Source organism: Channa argus, chromosome 10, assembly GCF_033026475.1.
Source record: "Channa argus isolate prfri chromosome 10, Channa argus male v1.0, whole genome shotgun sequence".
Lineage (NCBI taxonomy): Eukaryota > Metazoa > Chordata > Actinopteri > Anabantiformes > Channidae > Channa > Channa argus.
In genome coordinates, this window is record NC_090206.1 from 13,479,064 (window position 1) to 13,491,945 (window position 12,882).

The window sequence follows — 12,882 nt, forward strand, 5'->3', positions numbered from 1 at the left end:
TTAAATATGCATGCGTGGCCTGCTGTGATATATAAAACAAAATACTTCAAACCATGCATGTGCGGACTCAGTGGATCAACATGCATAAAGCATTTAGATGTTTCCTAGATCTATGCTTAATTAGCTTCAGTCAATTATTTTGGGTTGAAAAAGTTCCACAGCTACTCTTACAAGGGTGGAAAGCTTTTCGTCTTGGTAAGCTGTTTTCCAGGGTGAGGAATAAACAGTAAAATGCTAACATATGCTAATTGGAGTGCTTGCATTTCCATTTGCCCGCGGAGAATAGTGGGGTTCATTAACTGAACAAACAGAACCTCCTCCTTCGAAATATCATTTTAATTAAGACCACGAACACGAATACAAGCGTCAAGGAAACAGAGGGCTCAGCTCCAAATGCCACACCTGTATGTGAGGTGTGAGCTGTGAGGCCTGGGGCTTCTTTTTTCTGTGCCCTTTTACATTTTCTGTCTCAGGGAATTAGCTCCCATAGTCAAGAGATGAGAGCTGGCCACTGGCCAGAAATGAACAGGGTAATTAGGTCGTCCTATGGCTTAGATAGAAAATAATTCCCTTAATAAGGAAACGAGTGTCCATAGAGAGCAATGAGGGGATCATACTAACCTTCTCTGTGGTAAGGTGATCCATAGGGATGGCTGAAGGGGCAGCCAAATTTAGGTCATCTTGGCTTACTTTCAGAGGACTGAGGAATAGAGCTCTGTCCCTAAAATAGAGGCGTATAGGTACTCTTACTTTCTACTAGAAGAACCTAGAAGAAAAGCTTAAAAAGTTCATGTTAAGTAGTATTCAGAAGCACTAACTCCATGTATACATTTCCACTTTGAAACCAAAATAAATTTTACTTTGTTTTAAACCCAGCAGTTGCTGAAATTGAAAAGAAATGTTAGTGTATAGTCAGTCTGCTCTTTTACAGCAATGTTATATTCGAAACATAAGCCACTTCATAATTTAAACACGTTGGACTTACAGGTAATGAAGTCACAGGGAGCTGTCCACTTCTATGGTGCTGGAATTGTTTTTACCAGATGCACTTTTCATGCTAGTTGCACACTCTGCATTCATCCACTGGAGGGCGCACCTGATGCTCCTCAGTCAACACTGATGTGGTACATTGGTATTATTATTTTATTTATAATCATATGATGAGCATTTGCTGTTTCTTTTAATACTGAGTTGGAAACAGACCAATCCAGCAGAGGGCATCGTTGAGAAAGAATCACAGATTTTAAGGATTAAAGGAGTAATTTATATTGTCTGGGAGAATAAAACGACAAAGAGAAATAGGAAATAACTGAGAGGAGATGTAGGAGGGCCAGGGAAAATAATTTCTCTCTTTTATTTAATGTAGTATTGGCTGTTCATCATCATTGCAGTTTTATATATGAAAGTACAGCATGATGACTTGATTTAATCCTAAAGGGGACACTTGTTTGCTCACTACAACACAAGGCAGCACACAGCTAAAGCCACGATGCCACAGACAGCACATACTTTATAAAAGTTTTTCTTCAGTCAATCCATGTATTAAAACTATATCAATTTGAATAAGAAATTGTTCAAATAGAGAAACACAAACACAAAAACTCATAGATTTATAGATAGAATTGTTTCATGTCAAATAATTATGCTTAATAACCTATCTCAATGTAGAGATGTGCTGATACTAACTTTTATGGGTTTTTGAATGTTTACTGATTTATTGTAACTTTATAAGTCTCTGTCAGAATCAGGGAAATGATGGCTGGGAGACGCAGTACTGATGAATTTAGAATCTCTATTTCTACTAGCTTGCTTTCCACAATGTGTGTATATGAACGTTAATTCAAGAGGAATGCATGCATGTCCTAATATAAAGAGTCTCTGTATTTCACCGGTATAGCACCATGGGATAATAAAGCCGTCCATCATTACACTGTTGAGTGTTAACAACACTAAACAAAATCTTTCACAAATGTGTACGATGTTCAGGTTCCTTGTGTTTTTTTTAAATCAAAAACAATCTCTAAGTGTCAGGAGGTTGATCCTATTCCTGTCAGTGAGAGCGATGCTGTTAGTATAAAATCATTGGCCACAAAACTTTGAAATACGTTGTATACATGGTTTTATACATGTGTCTGTGTTTTTAATGCTGTAATAGACATTTAAACACATTTTAACAATTATTAATCCTTTGGTGTTTGTTTTACTGATGTTAAATTAGGTTTTGGTGACCTTGTTATGTGCTAAGAGACATAATAACATGAAAATGAACATTTCCTGGCGTATTTAAAAAACAGTTAAAACTGTAAAGTTGTGCCTCGTTTTGTGTTCGAATGATTATACACCATCAGCATGAGCATTTTTAACTGTCTGTGACTACACAGCCCCATATGTAACAACTCATAATGACGATGATGACCTTAATGTTTCCCATGCTGATACCTGCATCACAGCTTGCTGCATATGGGGGGTATGGGGAGGTTAAATTTTATGGGCCTCTGTGACTACCCAGTGGCCTGTGCCTCCCCAGTGGGATGGGACACTGCCCACTGTTCATTACCCGGATCCTGTGTGTTCAGTGAATCAGAGGCTGAAAAATACCAATTCACATTGTCTTTGCCCACTTGACACTCATTGGAGATGGTATCTTACAGCTTCTGATTCATTAAATACATCTGATTCGGGTAATCATTAGGCAGGACAGGGGACCTTGACAACCACGACTGAGAGCGCTGTGCAACATGAGGATATGAACCAAGAACATTCTCTAAGGTATATTATCTCAAGGTCATGTTGTAAGCATAAAAGCCATACACATGATAATGAAGGTAGGTACACTAAACTCTGTCTTAGAAGATTTGCAGTAGTTTATTTTAAACTGTATTTTCTCAAGTCATGTCATGCTACTCCTAACACATTTACAAAAATAAAGCAGGCAAAATTAAGTAATATGGAAACTTAAAAAACTTAGGTATGTTTCCATTAAACAAAAAAACATATTTGCAACCTTTAAAGATAAGTAGAGCTCTCACAAAACAATAACTAGGGAAATGCTTAAATTAAGTAGACTTTACTAGCAAAAAGTATTTTTTACATATGGAAATTTAAGTAGTAAATTCTACTTAAAGTCTAAGTAAGTAAAGTCTACTTGAACTACATAATAATTTGATCCAAAAAGTTACCTTAATTCTTTTAAGTAGATCATGCTAGTTATTTTTATCAATGCAAAAAAGGTGATTTTGGATTGAACCTACATGAATCCAGAGTATGTTTTTGTTTTGAGTTATAAAATACTATATTTATTATATTTTTACATTTTCTGGAATTTGTTTGTCCAATATAACCAAGCAAAGTCATTAGGATTTTCAAGATTTCCTTTGGGTCAAAAAACAACCATGAGCCAACTACACCTCATTCGCTTAACCCTGGGCAAAAATCAGAAACAAAAGCTAATGTTGTAGGGAAATTCTTTTCTTCATCAGAGATGAGAAAACTTGGCCATGCTGTGTTGAACACTCGTTAACGGAAACAGAAATCATACAAGATGTAGAAAAGTCTACAGGCTACAACAATTAACTCATATAGGAGGAGGGTTGTTATTGCCCTAAACTGTCAGTAGTAGAAATTACTGAAAAAAAGTGATTTAAACTAGATTGTACATGCTCTGCATTTTAAGGCAAACTGAGATTCTTAACTTTTTGCTTTGAAGGCCACAAAATGGTGTTAAACCCTGTGCACCTTTCAGCCCCAAATTAATATAACCGGGGGGTTTGTCAGTACATACTTTGTATTTCATTGCAGCCAGCTATGTAGGAGTCTGTGTACCTAAAATGAATCTAAAAATATTTTAGACTGTCACAAATACTGACACATCAGACAGTACATGAGCTGCAAAACATGAATATGAATGATCATCAAGTCCCAGACTGCTTGAGTGGTGTTTGAGGCTTTTGTATAAGGTTTAAAGAACTGATCAACTCAGTTACTATAGTATGATTCCAAATAGGTAAACTTGCCACAAAACTAAAAAATAATGTGTAATGTATGTTTTTTTTAATTACACTTCAACTGAATTTAGCAAAAATCGGAGGCTTTGAATTCAATTCAACTTTATTTATATAGCACCAATTCACAACAGAGTAACAACAAATCCCCCTTGAGCCAGTGCTAGATTCAAAGTGTTTATTGTCATATGCAAAGACAGAAAGCATGTTTCCCTGCACAATGAAATTCTTACAGGCAACAGTAGAAAAGATTCTCTTTAACAGAAGAATCAGAATCAGAATCAGGCACAGAGCAGGCAGCCATCTGCCTTGACTGGTTGTGGTGAGTGGAAAGTGGAGAAAGGGAAAAGAAAAGAGCAACAACACTGGTAGTTGGGTGGTATAGAGAATTTGTCTCAGTGCTGGAATCTAAGCCAAAATTCAAAATGAATTTCCTCCTGGAACAGCAGTTTGTGGGGAATTATGTTAACTTATGCTCATCACTCATGACAGAGTCTAGAACAACTAATGTTTACTGGTGGCCACCAGCTCAAAACATAGTGATTGAAGTCATAGTGATTTGTTTTTGCCCTGAAGAAAGTGTGGGACATTCCCCTGCCCGAAAGTGGAGAAACCTTTTAGATCGACAGATGAAGAGAGACGTGATGCGGTTAAAAAGGTTAAAGTAATTTTGTATTTGAGAATTTAGAAATAATAGTAAACAATAATAAATAAACAATAGTTTTAAGTTTGGGTCGAGGGATATAAAAAAATAGGTTGAAACTTAGGCCTCAGCATCAGGAGGAGGCCACTAAAGGGTTTAAGTTTGGGCACAGCTCAGAACAGTTCAGAATGCTCCTAGGGACCAGCCTCATGATTTCTCTGTACAGAAAATCATTTTGCACCAGAGTTCTTCTTCCTTTTTGAAAACACTTTTATTTAATATGAAGACTTATTCAATATGATTTTCAACATCAGGTGCTCTACTGAGCAGATCCATTGATCAAAGCAGACTTTATTTTGCATTACAATGACCAGGACATGCTGACAGAAAAAAAAAAAACACGCTTCTCTTTGCACTTTCATTTGCTTCCTTACAGTTAATATATCATTCTTAAAATTTTCTTTTTTGTACAGTGTTGTGAATCAAGCTAGATTAAACAAACATGGAGAATGGAAGAGGAAAGGAAAGAAAAGAAGAATGCAAAGGCACTAAATGGTGCAAAGAACTGACCTTAAACACAATGACTCTAAGTGTGATAACACAAAGGCATTTAGCTTGTTTTCTTTTTCCTTTAAAACATAAATAAAATAATTACCATGCAAAGCCTGTCATGTCTACTGCATATGCCATGAAGAAGAGATGTAACAGTTGTAGCATGTATGATTAACTTAATTTATTAAAAATGCAAAACACATGCATTTATGGGGAAGGTGTTACTGAGACAACAAGGAAAACCCTTGTCATTCACAAAAATAAAATTAAATAAAGGTCGAAACGTACATTGCACCATGATGTGGACCAACAATGCTGACGCTGAATCAGTTTCCACGCTATGCGCCATTCCTGTCACATGGTGTCACTGTTGACCACCATAGCATAGTGTATATCTCTCCTTTAAACCATGACACACCCATTTGTGAAGAGTGTAGGATGTAGTTTTCAGGAATATATGCGTTTAAATTGACATCAGGGGTTAATGATATTTTGAGAGATTTTAAAACTTCAAAAAATACAACAAATGTTTTTTGACTCCGGATTATTTTTTCCTGCAGACGTAAGGATGGATGTTTGCGCCACTGTCTTTGTCTTGTGTGCAGTTTGGCCCAGTGCTTTGTCTGTAACACGGTACTCCATAGCCGAAGAGATGGAGAGGGGCTCTGTCGTGGCCAATCTCGCTGCGGATTTGGGACTTGAGCCTGGAAGTTTGGCACAACGAGAGGTAAAACTTGATATTTTGACAAACAAAAAATATCTAGATTTTAACAAAAAGACAGGGGAGTTGTATATTGTGGAAAAGATGGACAGAGAATACTTTTGCCCGGCGAAACCCACGTCCTGTTTTCTAAAGCTTGACTTTATTATAGAAAGCCCCTTGCGTATATTCAACATTGAACTTGGGATAACGGACATAAATGATAATGCTCCGCATTTTCGACGAGACAGAGTAGAGCTTGACGTCTCAGAATCGGCCACACCGGGGGAGAGATTTTCCCTGCCTAATGCTGTGGATCCAGATGTTGGCATAAATACAATTAAAACATACAAACTCAGTGTCAGTGAACATTTCACCATTGAAATTCAGACGGGCAGCGATGGAACTCAATATGCTGATTTGGTGTTGACCAAGTCCTTGGACAGAGAGGACAAAGGAGTACATAATTTAATACTGACCGCTGTGGACGGCGGGCTGCCTGTGCGCTCTGGCACAGCCAATATAATTGTTCGAGTACAGGATACAAATGATAATCCTCCACGGTTTGACAAGCAGACCTACACAATTAACATGACAGAAAACTCCCCGATAGGAACCTCAGTGATTAGGCTTAACGCTACAGATATAGATGAGGGTCTGAATTCAGAGATAGTGTACTCATTTACACTTTACACGTCAGAGAAAACACAAGATGTCTTTGACTTGAATCCTAAAACAGGGGAGATCACGGTGAAGGGAACGATTGACTATGAAGATTTGAAATTTTATGAAATGCACATCGAGGCCAAAGACAAAGGTACGCATCCATTACTGGGTCAATGCAAAGTAGTCGTGCACATCACAGATATGAATGATAATTATCCAGAAATCACCATTCAGTCTGTGAAAAACACAGTGAATGAGAACATTCCAGTCGGGAGTGTCATTGCCTTGGTAGACATAAGTGACCGAGACACTGGTGATAATGGAAAAGTAAGTTTATCAATATATAGGCCCATGCCCTTTGTGCTTAATGAATCATCAGACAGACCTATGCAATACAGGCTCATTGTATCCGAGCCATTGGATCGTGAATCTGTACCTGAATATGACATCATGCTGGTCGTGACAGATGCAGGAACACCACCTTTATCTGACAATGAAACAATAACTGTGCACTTACTTGATGTTAATGACAACTCGCCACAGTTCCCTCTGTCTTTTTATACGATACGTGTGATAGAGAATAACGCACCTGGGGACTTGCTCAGTTCACTCACTGCGTTTGACCCTGACCTCCATGAAAACCAGTATCTGGTTTACTTCATCCTAGAGAAGGAGATAGCCAACACCTCCATGTCCATGCTGTTCTCCATCAATCCAGAGAACGGTAATCTTTACGCACTGAAAACGTTTGACTATGAGATCGAGAAGGACTTTCTGTTCCACATTGAGGCTAGAGACTCTGGTTCTCCTCCACTCAGCAGTAACGTGACCGTACACATCATTATTGTGGATCAGAATGACAACGCTCCGGTCATTGTGTCTCCGTGGCGCGCGCACGGCTCGGTGGTGGAGGAAAAGATCCCCAGATCCACCGATAAAGGCTCCCTGGTTGCCAAGGTGATAGCTCTAGACACCGACTCGGTGCACAACTCTCGCATTACCTACCAGTTTCTACAGGTGTCTGACGCCACCTTGTTCAGTCTGGACCAATACAACGGAGAGATCCGGACTATGAGGATGTTCAGCTACAGAGATCAGCGCCACCACAGACTGGTTGTTGTTGCCAAGGACAACGGGGACCCTGCTCTCTCTGCTACGGTCACCATCAAGCTGTCCACGATGGAGACTGCTGTTAAGGCCTACTCTGACATGACTGAGGTGCCTCTAGAGTATGACATCTTCTCAGACCTGAACCTGTATTTAGTGATCGGTCTGGGCTCCGTGTCGTTTCTGCTGCTCATCACCATATTGGTCACTATAGTGCTCAAGTGTCAGAAACCCAAATCCAGCAAAGCGGCTCCTCCCTGCAGGAACAGTGTGATCAGTGAGAGAAACTCCACCATCGCTGATTCCACTCTGGTGTCCAACGATGCCTACTGGTACAGTCTGTTTCTAGCAGAGACCAGGAAAGGAAAGCTGGTGGTTAGACAGCCTCTGCCAAAGGGCTCCAGGTACATAGTGTCCAGTATACCGAGAGGTACCGGACTGACAGAGACGAGTGACTCTGCAGCTTCCACTTTACAGGTAGGAATCCAAAGTACAAATGTTTTTTCGTTATTTTGTATATGACGTTGTGAAACATGGTTGTACATGTTGGATGTTTGAGGCGATTAGGCTTCATCAGTTAAGCTCATAAACAGTACAATATAAGTCATTTAAAATGTATTTCAGTTAGAAACTTAAGTCGACTGCTCCATTGATATTGCAGTTATACTAAAATCAATTTCACAGTGGTTCTATACTTTCTACAGTTCACTGAAAGTTCAATAAACCTAAAATATGAAATTCAGAGATAAATAATTTTTCCTTTAACGTTTCTTACTATAGGAGTCAGTCTGTCCTTTTACATGAAAATCTACTGCAGATGTCCAAATAATTTTTAACAATGTCAGTGCAAAGACAGCTTGCAGTAACTTTGTTAAATTCACAGTGTACAGAAGTACGGAAGAATGTGACAATAACCATCATGGATTCAATTCTTACTATGATAATTAAAGGAAAAAAACATTATTACAATAAATGGGCTAAAAGTTAGTTTTGTTTTGGTAAAAACATAATATAGTTATGTGAGTAAATATAAATCATTCGTGAACCCCAGAATTTGAAGCTGAAAGCTTTCAATTAAAAATTTTAATGATTGTTCTAGGTTACGAACTCTTAAAAAATAAAACTAAATAGTGGAAATGTATCAACCTACATTGCATTTTACTTACAAAATTTTAATGACAAAACGCTAAGTTGATTTCATTATATTTCTATATGAGGTTTGAAACTCTTTTGATATGTGGCAATTTCTGACGGCAATAGATAACTTGTTATGACATTTGTAAAAAAAAAAAAAATAGGTCAAAACAACTTTATAAACTTAAAGGTGTCGCTGTTTCGTTAGTTAAATTGCAGCTGGTGAACACCATGACACTAGCTCCTTGACATTTAGGCAAATTAGGAAACAAACGAACAGCTCCGTGGTGCTGAAACTCGACTCTAAAACGCGTTTACCTTTTTGGCGTTAAATTAATCCCGTAATAGAAAAAGCGTCAGTATGTCTGCGACCAAACCTTTCAAAAAGTCGACGTACGAGGAAAACAAATTGCAATATAATTGTTGAACTGCAGCATTTGAGCACAATAATCGGGTCTTTTTTAACAATGGAGTCTGGTATCAGGTACCGGCTGTTAGCTCTCCTTTTATTCATTCGTAACATATCAACCTCAGTGACTCATTACTCTATACCAGAAGAGATGAAAGAAGGATCAGTTGTCGCTAACCTTGCTACCGATCTCAGCCTGGATGTTAAAACTCTGAATCAGAGGAAGATGCGTCTGGACATCATCACCAATAAGAAATATTTGGACGTGAACAAAGAGACGGGTGAGCTGTACATTGTTGATAAGATTGACAGAGAAAACGTTTGCAATACCAAGTCATCTGCATCATGTTATCTCAGACTGGAGGTAACACTAGAAAACCCAGTACGTATTTTTAATATAGAAGTAGAAATTCTGGATATGAACGACAACGCCCCACAGTTTCGCCGAGACGTTATCCATTTAGATATATCTGAAGCGACTCCAAAAGGGGAAAGGTTCTCCCTCAGCAATGCAGTTGATGCTGATGTTGGATCTAATTCAGTGAAAACATACCATCTGAGTGAGAGTGAATATTTTAATATTGAGGTTCAGACAGGAAGAGAAGGCTCGAAGTTTGCAGATTTGATATTGACAAAAGCCTTGGATCGGGAGCAGCAGGCTGTTCATAACTTAATACTCACAGCTATAGATGGTGGTACACCTGCTCGTTCTGGTCCAGCCAGCGTGATTGTTCGTGTCTTAGACACAAATGATAATGCACCTACATTTGACAAGACGATCTATAATGTAAACATAATGGAGAATTCTCCCATTGGAAGCCTCGTTATTAATCTAAATGCTACAGACTTAGATGAGGGATCAAATTCTGACATAACATACTCATACAGTTTATATACATCAGAGAAAACGCAGCAAACATTTAGTCTGAATCCCTCCACCGGTGAAATTACTGTCAAAGGAATGTTAAATTATGAGGATTTTAGGATTTATGATATGGAAGTTATAGCGACAGATCATGGAGCCAATAGTTTATCAGGACAATGTACGATAAAGATTCTGGTGGAAGACATGAACGATAATCACCCAGAAATATCTATTAAATCATTCCAGACTCCAGTAACTGAAAACATTGAACTAGACACAGTGATCGCGGTAGTTAGTGTCAGTGATAAAGACTCCGGAGACAATGGAGTGGTTGATCTTCATATTCCTGATAACATGCCCTTCAAACTGAGAGAATCGTCTGATACCTATTATGAACTAGTTGTGTCAGAGCCGTTAGACCGTGAGAGGGTTGCAGAATATGACATCACGTTCACGGTGACAGACAGAGGTTCTCCTCCTTTATCTGACAATGAAACTATGACGTTAGAGCTGCTGGATGTTAATGACAATGTTCCACAGTTCCCTCGATCTTTTTATACGATACGTGTGATAGAGAATAACGCACCTGGGGACTTGCTCAGTTCACTCATTGCGTTTGACCCTGACCTCCATGAAAACCAATATCTGGTTTACTTCATCCTAGAGAAGGAGATAGCCAACACCTCCATGTCCATGCTGTTCTCCATCAATCCAGAGAACGGTAATCTTTACGCACTGAAAACGTTTGACTATGAGATCGAGGAGGACTTTCTGTTCCACATTGAAGCCAGAGACTCTGGTTCTCCTCCACTCATCAGTAACGTAACCGTCCACATCATTATTGTGGACCAGAACGACAACACTCCGGTCATTGTGTCTCCGTGGCGCGCGCATGGCTCGGTGGTGGAGGAAAAGATCCCCAGATCCACCGATAAAGGCTCCCTGGTTGCCAAGGTGATAGCTCTAGACACCGACTCGGTGCACAACTCTCGCATTACCTATCAGTTTCTACAGGTGCCTGACGCCACCTTGTTCAGTCTGGACCAATACAACGGAGAGATCCGGACTATGAGGATGTTCAGCTACAGAGATCAGCGCCACCACAGACTGGTTGTTGTTGCCAAGGACAACGGGGACCCTGCTCTCTCTGCGACAGTCACCATCAAGCTGTCCACGGTGGAGACTGCTGTTAAGGCCTACTCTGACATGACTGAGGTGCCTCTAGAGTATGACATCTTCTCAGACCTGAACCTGTATTTGGTGATCGGTCTTGGCTCGGTGTCGTTTCTGCTGCTCATCACCATATTGGTTACTATAGTGCTCAAGTGTCAGAAACCTAAATCCATGAAAGCGGCTCGTCCCTGCAGGAATAGTGTGATCAGTGAGAGGAACTCCACCATCGCTGATTCCACTCTGGTGTCCAACGATGCCTACTGGTACAGTCTGTTTCTAGCAGAGACCAGGAAAGGAAAGCTGGTGGTTAGACAGCCTCTTCCAAAGGGCTCCAGGTACATCGTGTCCAGTATACCGAGAGGAACCGGACTGACAGAGACTAGTGACTCTGCAGCTTCCACTCTGCAGGTAAGAGCTCAAATGCATTTAATTTAGAATTCATCATTGGTCGATATTAAGTGGTATTTCATAAATAATTTGTTATATTTTAATATTGCAAATCTCTACAGCACAATGTTCTTTATTAGTAAAATCTGAAAAATATTAGTCTTTCCATATTAATTTTCTTTCTATGCAGTAACTAGTATTTAAATTGCTTTACGACAAATATATTGTAATTCATATTTCAAAAGGTGGCGCTGTTGACTCATAATAATACTATTTTAAAAACGCCATGACAGTGAATTGTAAAAAATCTGCAAACTGAAACAACGGGGTATTTCGGTTGTGCTGTAACTGTGCACAGATAACGCTACCACACTTCTTTTGATTGGACATATTTTCGACATACATATTTGAATGATAACGATCATTGCCTTAAAAAAAACATTTTAATGACCTTGGAAACGTTTATTAAATTAGCTGAAGTGCGGTGAAGAAAACAATCGGGCCTTTATTAACAATGCGGTCTGGTAAAAGGTACGTGCTGCTGGTCATTTTTTCTTTCATTCGTAACATATCAACCTTAGTGACTCATTACTCCATACCTGAGGAGATGAAAGAAGGATCAATTGTCGCTAACCTTGCTACCGATCTCAGCCTGGATGTTAAAACACTTAATCAGAGGAAGATGCGTCTGGACATCATCGCCAATAAGAAATATTTGGACGTGAACAAAGAGACTGGTGAGCTGTACATTGTTGATAAGATTGACAGAGAAATTGTTTGCACTACCAAATCATCGGAATCATGTTATCTCAGACTGGAGGTGATATTAGAAAATCCACTTCGAATTTTTAATATGGAAGTTGAAATTCTGGATATAAACGACAACGCCCCACAGTTTCGACGAGATGCTATTCACTTAGATATATCTGAAGCGACTCCAAAAGGGGAAAGATTCTCTCTCAGCAATGCAGTTGATCCTGATATTGGAACTAATTCGGTGAAAACATACCATCTGAGTGAGAGTGAATATTTTAATATTGAGGTTCAGACAGGAAGAGAAGGCTCGAAGTTTGCAGATTTGATATTAACAAAAGCATTAGATCGGGAGCAGCAGGCTGTTCAATATTTAATACTCACAGCTATAGATGGTGGTACACCTGCTCGTTCTGGTACAGCCAGCGTGATTGTTCATGTTTTGGACACAAATGATAATGCACCTACATTTGACAAGACGATCTATAATGT

General features: G+C 39.2%; 1 protein-coding gene across 4 annotated transcripts in view; it reads left to right on the plus strand.

Annotated features, from left to right (window-relative positions):
• The first annotated feature begins 5,929 nt into the window (after positions 1-5,929).
• The window catches only part of LOC137133857 (protocadherin alpha-C2-like), a 39,242-nt gene continuing 32,289 nt past the window's right edge, over positions 5,930-12,882 (plus strand). For 2 of the 4 annotated variants that reach the window (XR_010915299.1, XR_010915296.1), the window contains exon 1: positions 12,175-12,374. Coding sequence is in view for 2 of the 4 variants with exons in the window: in XM_067517890.1 (XP_067373991.1) it covers positions 6,002-8,146; positions 11,092-11,685 (2,739 nt within the window). In the remaining 2 variants the exon portion in view is untranslated. The other 2 variants (XM_067517890.1, XM_067517898.1) reach the window with 2 other exon arrangements.